Source organism: Trachymyrmex septentrionalis, unplaced genomic scaffold (genome assembly GCF_001594115.1).
Source record: "Trachymyrmex septentrionalis isolate Tsep2-gDNA-1 unplaced genomic scaffold, Tsep1.0 scaffold6, whole genome shotgun sequence".
Classification (NCBI taxonomy): domain Eukaryota; kingdom Metazoa; phylum Arthropoda; class Insecta; order Hymenoptera; family Formicidae; genus Trachymyrmex; species Trachymyrmex septentrionalis.
In genome coordinates this window covers 3,792,088-3,800,830 of record NW_017305778.1, presented here as the reverse complement: position 1 = coordinate 3,800,830, position 8,743 = coordinate 3,792,088, and the positions used below count along the sequence as shown (strand labels likewise).

Genomic DNA, 8,743 nt, shown 5'->3' with positions numbered 1-8,743 from the left:
AATAATATAGAATAATCTTTTTATATATATATTAAAATTTTAACAAAGAATCATATGTCCTCCAATTTATTACAAGGTTGATACTGACAAGGCTTTTCCATATTTCTTATCAGCGTACACACATGTACATATATTAATGCAACGTTTTTATTATTGCACTCAAAGCAGCTGTCAGAAAAAATTAACGTGTAATAACTTAGAATATGATATATATCAACGTAATGGTACAAATTGGCTTTAAAGCATTCTTTGATAATAAAATTAATAAAATCAGTTTGTAAAATTTTTTCTTCTTGACCAATCAAATGCTTCAAAGTATTTGTAGTGAGATTTCGACCGCACCCTTAATTGCAATATTTCAATATGTAATAGTCCAGTTATTTTAGTAGGTATTTGCCAGACACGAAAAAAATTTGTAATTTTTAATTGCTAGTTAGTAACAATGAATTATATTATCTCTAAACGATTCTATCTGATTATAACACAATAGTATCAATCAGATATATATTTTTTGCTCATCAGATTGTGCAAAGTTCATATTGGTGCCTCCACAGACATCGTACACATCTATACTGTAAAAAATAAAATGTTAATTTTAATTTAAAGATGTACAGTGAATTTTCTAAACATGCAAAAAATATTAAAATTAACATACGTCTTTAAGTTAAAAACTAACGTTTTATATTTTATATTATAGTGTAAAAGTTATAAGACAGGATGAAGCTCGTCAGCTTTGCGAGAATTTTGTTGCTTTTCGAAATTTGCTCTTTCGTCAATGTAATTGCCGTGCAGACATTTGCTTCCAAGAATAACTTTCCTATAGTAGTGGTCACCTGGGATTACAAATATGCAATGAGGAGAGGTATATTAAGATATCTAACTATGTCAAGAATAAAAGATATGCGAAACAATTTAAAGACAGTTTTAATTATTACTCAAGCATGGCACGCGGTATACAGTCTAAACGGAACTGCTCTGGATGCGATAGAGGCAGGATGTTCCCTATGCGAATCCGATATACCGCAATGCAAAAAAACTGTAGGATTTGGCGGCAGTCCGGATGAATCTGGAGAAACTACACTAGATGCCATGATTATGGATGGGTAATGAAATAAAAGCATCTTTTCTTCTTCAGCACACAAGTTATTATACATGTACTTGTTAGTTGGGCGTAATTTTGCCCTACTGAAAAAAATCATGTCCTAAAGTCACATAACGAAATCATGTAATTAAGACAGGTAAATCATCTGACGGATTGTTCGAAATCAGTACATGATTTTTTTTAAATTACGTACTCTGAAAAAAAATCATATGATATCAGAAATAATTTCATCCATATTGTGATTTCGTAGTCATCGAATTTTAAAGACTTGAATAAAATTCGAAATGGAAGAAAAAAAAAACATATCATCGTGTGACTTTTCAAATTATGTGAAAAAAATCACGTACTGGTTTGGAATAATCCGTAGCATTTACTTATCTTAATTACATTATATAACTTGATTTTGTTATTTAACTTTGCGACATAATTTTTATTCAGCAGGGTCTACTCAACAATATAACTATAATCTAACACACATGTGTATGTTACATATAACTTGATGTTTATTGTGTTGTTCCGTTAAACCTATACTTAGCAAGGAGATTATTCAAGAAATGTATTCTTTTTGATAGAGTGTAGGTCGATGGATGTAGGTGCAGTAGGAGGACTGCGGAACGTGAGGAATGCCATTTCGGTCGCTCGTAAGGTGTTGAAGCAAACGAAACATTCCCTAATAGTCGGAGACTCGGCTACGCAGTTTGCTATAAATATGGGATTCAAGAATATGTCTCTGCAAACGAATGAGACCAAACAGATATGGAAGCAATGGAAATCGAAAAAATGTCAACCCAACTTTCCGAAGGTATTGAGAGAGAAGACGTGCTCTTTTTTAGCATATTTTAATTTATTATTACTTCTTCGATATTCTTGCGCTACCTAGAACGTTATGCCGAAACCAGCAAAGAGCTGTGGACCTTATCGCATGATAGAAGATATCGGAAGCAGTAGAAACATGCCAGTAGGAAGCGAGGAAAATCATGATTCAATCGGTATCCTTGCGATAGATTCAAAGGGACGCACAGCTGCTGGAACATCCACGAATGGATTCATGTTCAAGATACCTGGACGTGTCGGAGATGCTTCTATTGCAGGAGCTGGCGCTCCTGATCAGAGAGTCGGTGCAGCTGCCAGTACTGGCGACGGAGATATTATAATGCGATTTTTGCCAAGGTAACATTATGCATTAATATAAACATGTATTTTCCAGATATATTTTAATGAACTAAAATAGAAATTTCATACATTCTATTTTGATTTTGGTCTTAACCTTCCTACTTTAATTTTAAATTTGTTAAGTAAAATTAATATCTAGTATAATATGTATAGTAAGTTTTTAGTAATACAGTGGTCGAAACTAAGTTGAATACCATTTTTGCAGCTTCCTGGCGGTAGAGGAAATGCGTCATGGAGCGTCGCCAATGGAAGCTGCTAAGAAAGCGATTGACAGAATCACCGGTCACTATCGTAACTTCTTCGGCGCGGTGATCGCGTTGAACAAAAAGGGAAAATACGGAGCAGCGTGTAACGGAATGTGGAAATTTCCTTATTACGTCGCAACTCCCACTTTAGATCTTAGATTACATTTTGTTCCATGCACCAATTATAATTTTTCTAATAATTAGGAAAATCATTCATTTTTACGTTTTTGCGAACTTTAAAACAGTACGATGCTATTTGTAAATAAATAGGTAAAAGTTTTGTATATAATAAATTATATAAATTTGTATCCGTATAACATTATTTTTCTTAAATGTTAATAACATCTACGAATTAATTATGGCAACAAATGTTGCGCTTACTGTCGCATATTTCAAGTATTAGAAAAAAAAAATGCATATATTTAAATGTTACTATAATTTGCAAATCTTATGGAGAAAATATATTACCTATATATTACCTATATAATGATTTTTAAACAATTTTTAGACGAAATATACATACAATTATCATTTACTTGCCTTTTTTTTATTCCACTTCTAATTTCTGAAGATCATTTTTCCGCATGAGAAATCATTTCGTTTCCATGGGAACGATTCGCAAAATCAACATGGATTTTAATGGAAACTTAAAATTGATTAAAAGATCACTATCAAAAGTAAGAGAAAGAAGAAGACGCACAAACAGAGAGTAACGTAAATAAAGTGTCATCAGGTTATTTTTAACAAACTCATTTATTAAAGTACTAAAAAGGATGGAAACGAACAAAATCGAAAAGTTGCACATATAAATATCAAGTAGTAAGAGTAGAAGAATAATATATTACGAACTATATATCGCGCGCGGGGATGCGGTGGAGAGGGGGGCAAAGGAAACGGGGTGGCGATCGTGCCTTTTGGCTCGCTGATTCTACATTCGAGACGTCGTAAAATATATACACATGTATCTTGTTTCTCTGCGTTTCTTTTTTTCTTTCTTTCTTTTTTTTTTTTTACGGGAGCATTCATCGAGGAATCGAGGATGGGAGATGAGAGCTCGAACGGTTCGGAGCAGTAATTGTTCGTTAAATCGGAAACTAAATCTTCGTGACTGTAATTACGAAATGTCGATTTTACAATTCGTATACAAGATACGTATTATGAAATTATTCGGAATGGATTCCGATCGGAATTAATTCGGTTCTTTTTTTTTTCCTACAAATAGAATTCTAGGAAATAATTGAATAGTACCGAGATCGGAATAAATTTCATAATACATACTCAGGTCAACCGTTTTAAAGTCGTGACCCTCGTTTCGTACTCCGAACCCTTCGCTCGATTGCACGCACATAACCGAGAGAAACGTCTCTCGCCGGATTGGAACCGCGAATTCGGGATCAGGCGAAAGCAAACAGGACACCGTATATCCATGAAAGAATTGATCTATTTTATAGCATTTCATTTCGAGAAAAGAAAAGAAAAGGTGACCCTTATAATTATAACAAACACGTCGTCAAATACGAAGTAGATCTTTTTTTTTCTTTTCACACATTTTCGCTTATTCGCGGCGTCTGCCTGCGGAGAGCCGTGGAATTATTTAAATCCTCACCGCCTCTAACCGTTTCCCTTCTCCTTCCTTCTTTTGTTTTATCGTCGTTTTGAACATCATTTAGTCGTTTTTTTTTTTTTTTATTATACTTTCCCAATACTCTACTTCTCTTTTCATCCGGTCGGTATCGCTCTCTTTTCTTTCCCCTTTCTTCTCCTTCTCTTTCTCACTCCCTCTTTCCAACGATATATATTTATGTATATATATATATATATATATATATATATATATATATACACATATATATACATCTTTAGCGGGTTTGCACGAAGAAATTTCGCCGTGCGTTTTTCTTTTAATACAAAACATAAAAATCATCGTCGTCGTCATCGTCATCGCGTCGTATATTTCAAGAGAAAAAGTAACGCTACGTCGCTTTTTTTAAAGAGATCTTAACGGATTTTCCTCCCCTGTAAAACGCAGCACAGACAGACAGACAAACCGACAGACAAACAGACAGACAAGGAGACAGATTTAAGATAAGATTACACAGACAAACGGTGGACTACATTGTCGACAATCGTGGCTTCTCCTTCTTCTTTTCTCTTCTTTTTCCATCTCTTTATCTTCACAAAATGTCGTACACGCACGCTACACGTTCTCTCGCGTACTTCTTCCATCATCTACTTTCCATCCCTCATCATTTCTCTCTTTCTCTTTCATTCATGTTCTCTCACTATGTTTCTTTATCTTCCACACGTTCGTAAATTCACACACATACGATCGCGCGCATACATTTGCATTAGCTTCCCATAATTAGCGCACTCACACCCAAATTTCTCTCTTTTTCGTTTCTTTTTTTTCTATTTCTTTTCGTCGTCGATGTAGCTCCTTTTTTCCGCTTTGAACACTTTTTTGGGGAGGTGGGTGTCAGACTCTGCCATATTCTCTCTTTCCGCTAACGATTATTATACAAAATAATTAGAAAAATGTACAAAAATTCATAAAAATAGTAATAGTTACATAGTACAAGTTACTTTTGGGTAATTATAATAATGTGTGTACGTGTGTGTTCATGTGTGAGTGTACATAGTATAAGTGTGATCGAGAAACGAGCATGAAAGTACGACCCTACTGATAAATCGTTCCAACGAGACGAGTCGGAACGCGTCGCGGCAAACGATTCCCCGAGGAGGCTCCCTCTCTCCTTCCTCGCGGAAAATCATTTCCCGACGGGATATCGTGCACGCCAATAATTAATAAATATTAATGTCGTTGCTTATACGTACGTACATGCGTGCGCGGGATGTACCGTTGACTATTCAGTTGACGACAGGCGTCTCACCCTTTGCGAATAAAAATAAAATTTCTAACAACAATAATAATATTCACCTAACATATGTACGTTGACGTAGCGTTAACGCTGCCACATTCCGTTAATTCGCTCTTACATTTTGACGAAGATGCCCTTTAAAACTTTTTAGAGTAAATTTCACTCTGAGGAGTAAAATCTCACTCTTACAGATCGAGTATCGAGTGAACGTTTTTCAAGGCCGGCTCAATTTTCACTCTTTAAAACAGGATTGGTGAAAATCAGATTTTAAACATGTTTTAAATCGTTTAAAAAATGCTAAATCGATGTTTTCGACATGCTTTAAACATATTTTTATCTATAATACCGTTTAAAGCATGTAGAAAGCGTTAAAATATGTTAAAAAAAAAAAAAGAACATCTTTTGCCATCCCTCCTTTAAAGTGAGATCTCACTCCAAAGGTTTTAGAGAGTAACTTTAATCTTCAGAAATAATTTTTAACTTTCGAGTTTCCTTTCCGCGAGCCGGCCGAAGAGCTCCGACATTTTCGAAATTCCGAGGCGAAACCCGTCTAATCCGTTTCCCGAAAGAATCCGTCGTCAACAAGACATTTTTCCGCGATAACGGTCCATTCCGCGCGAACGCATTTGACAACAGTGTTCTCTCTTTCCGTTCATCCGTTTATTCGCGTTTCCTTTCTAGTCGCTCTCTCGCACACACTCTCCCTCTCACGCGTTCTGCCTCCCATCGCAGGTCTATACATTTATATGTACATACACATTTATAATATACATGTATACTACGTCAGACGCAAAGACGATTTCTGCCCCGCTGCATCCGCACCGTGTCACGTGCGGCAGCTGCGGTTAAGGAAGAGCAGAAAAGAACTTGAAAAATTCGAACTCCGGATAATTGCGTTATTATTTCCGAACGATAAATTACGCGTTACAATTTGAAGAGTGAATAAAGATCTAACGATAGGTATCTCTCTTCGCAGCGAGAAACCGTGAGAGAAAAATCAGACAAGGGAAACTGACTCGATATCCCGTCCGCGAGCAATTTCACTAAAATCCTTGGTTAAAATATTTACCCTTGATTGCAGCAGATCGAGAATTTATCCTACGCGAAACCGCACGCATCACGGACCCCACATTCGTATATATATGCCCGATATACCTTAACGTTATTTAATGCCACAATATATATTCTCCGTGCGACTCCAGATCAGCAGGGGAGATTCCTCGCCCATTTAGCGGCAGATACGCTTCGGATTTTCTTTATCTAAAGAGGGAAAAGAACGAGATAAAAAATTGGTGATACGCCTACGTGAGCAGCGAGACAGATCGCGCTAAACGAGCGAGGATTCAAATAGATGGAATTTCGCTAAACGCTGCGTGATCATCGATGTGGAATCGTTATCAGTCTCCCGTTCATTAAAAACGAGCGATCGTTAAATACGCACGCTTGAAAACGTCGAGAATTCCGGGTGATCGAGAGAATCGACGAGAATACATTTACCCTCGATATTATATTCCCGACTGATTTCAGAACGGAGGAGTTTTCAGAGTCACTCGCGCTTTGTGTATGCACTGAAAAAATAACTACTAAACTTCAATAAGTATTTAAATAATTTTCTAAGTAAATATCTGCTAAATGTAAGCATATATTTATTTGGTACAAAAATCATTAATTTCATTCAACTACCATTCTTCTATTGAATAAATATTTATTTACGATAATAGTAAATGCTTACTTAGTATTATTAAAGAAAAAGAAATATGCAATAAGACTTAGTAATTTCTTTCTCAGTGCGGCAAACGTTGAAACTGTCAACCCTTTCGTGAACAGCGGGACATATCTTAGCGTCCCACTGAGAATTTCTCTCAATAAGTTCGATGAGACATCTCTCTCTGTCCCAGCGATGATAAAGTGTTCATCAGTGAAGATTATCAAAAAAATTAAATTTCGGTCATGAAAGGGTTAAGAAGAAACTGTTCAGTCTCGATGATTCTCATTTACGATTGAGCGTGTTTGCCGTACAGAAGAGCTATCGGCGAGAAAACCTCTCGTCGCAGTCGACTCCACATTTCTCTCGCACGGAGCCGCACGTACATTTCATTAATACGCACGAATCTAAACGCAACGGCGAACACGTGCGCACACGTACGCATTGCATGCAGTATTGCGTGTTTACCTCCGCAATTTATCCCGGGGGGGGGGGGCGTATATCTCCGTATTCTACGTTTTGCGCCTTCGGGGAATATCCTTCTCACCCCTTTCCTCACACGTACACATTCGCACACACGTACGCGCGAAAACGCACACAGGCATACGTCACACACGCAAACTGTCCCTCGCTCTCTCTCTCTCTCTCTCTCACGGCTAAATATATTTATAACAATATTCTGCGACCAAAAAATAAACTCTATTATGTATTACCCGCTAATTAAGCTACGATTATCGATCGATCACGGCTATGTTTTACATTTACGAAGATTCCGTCGACTCCGGATAGAGATAACGTATTGCGTGAGTTCCTCGGTTCGTTGGCCTGGTGCGATGGGCTCTCGTAGGATACTTTACGTTTCCTATCTCTTTCATCTCTCTCTCTTTTTTTTTTCATTATTTTTCTTTAGATTTATTTCCTATCGGGGCTCCCTCGGAACGAAATTCGGGCGACCGTTTTCGGAAGGAAAGGAAGAAGAGCGAGGAGTTCGCTGTCGAAGCGACACGCAAGACGCGTCTCCTTCGTTGATCGTTTCTTCGCATGTATTTATGGAAAAACAAAAAAAAAAACAAAAAAAAAATCGATAAAGGACGCCCGTAGCTCGAGGGTGGACCTTGGCCCGTCGGCTGTTAAATTGCGTTCTCCTTTTTCCGCTTCCGACTCTCCCGTGCCAACGACCAGTCTCAACGAAAGCTCGCCGTTAAAAGTTAACGGGTAAATTGAGCATAGTCGACAGGAGCGATCGGAAAATGCGATCGACAATGCGATGAGGATTGATGTACGCGACGATCTCGTCCGACGATCGATGACGACGCGGGGAGTGTCGCGTAATTGAAAGCGATCAGTGATCTCGCCGCGCCGGTGCGATCTCGCGCACAATTGCACGATCCCTCGATCGAAGGGTAAATGCGAACACACAGACAGCCGTCTTTTCTCCCCCTACGAGTAAATAATACTGCGCTACTGGTTCTCACAGTGAGACGGGAGCTCGAAAATTACATAGCCGCACGACACACGATGCTATTTCCCATATCACGAGCTCTCTGTATATAACGTACGGTTCGCAAATAAAAAATATTACATTATAAAATATTCTTATAAAATATAACTGTTAATTTTTTTTTTTTTTACAGTATAC

General features: G+C 37.5%; 1 protein-coding gene across 1 annotated transcript in view; it reads left to right on the top strand.

Moving 5' to 3' along the window:
- Window positions 1-2,724, top strand: part of LOC108752214 (N(4)-(Beta-N-acetylglucosaminyl)-L-asparaginase-like) — a 5,273-nt gene extending 2,549 nt beyond the window's left edge. Inside the window, exons 2-6 of the mRNA XM_018492892.1 lie at window positions 808-862; window positions 941-1,103; window positions 1,682-1,904; window positions 1,983-2,272; window positions 2,481-2,724. Of these exons, the coding sequence (XP_018348394.1) occupies window positions 808-862; window positions 941-1,103; window positions 1,682-1,904; window positions 1,983-2,272; window positions 2,481-2,724 (975 nt within the window). The remainder of the gene's footprint in view (window positions 1-807; window positions 863-940; window positions 1,104-1,681; window positions 1,905-1,982; window positions 2,273-2,480) is intronic.
- The last annotated feature ends 6,019 nt before the right edge of the window (window positions 2,725-8,743 follow it).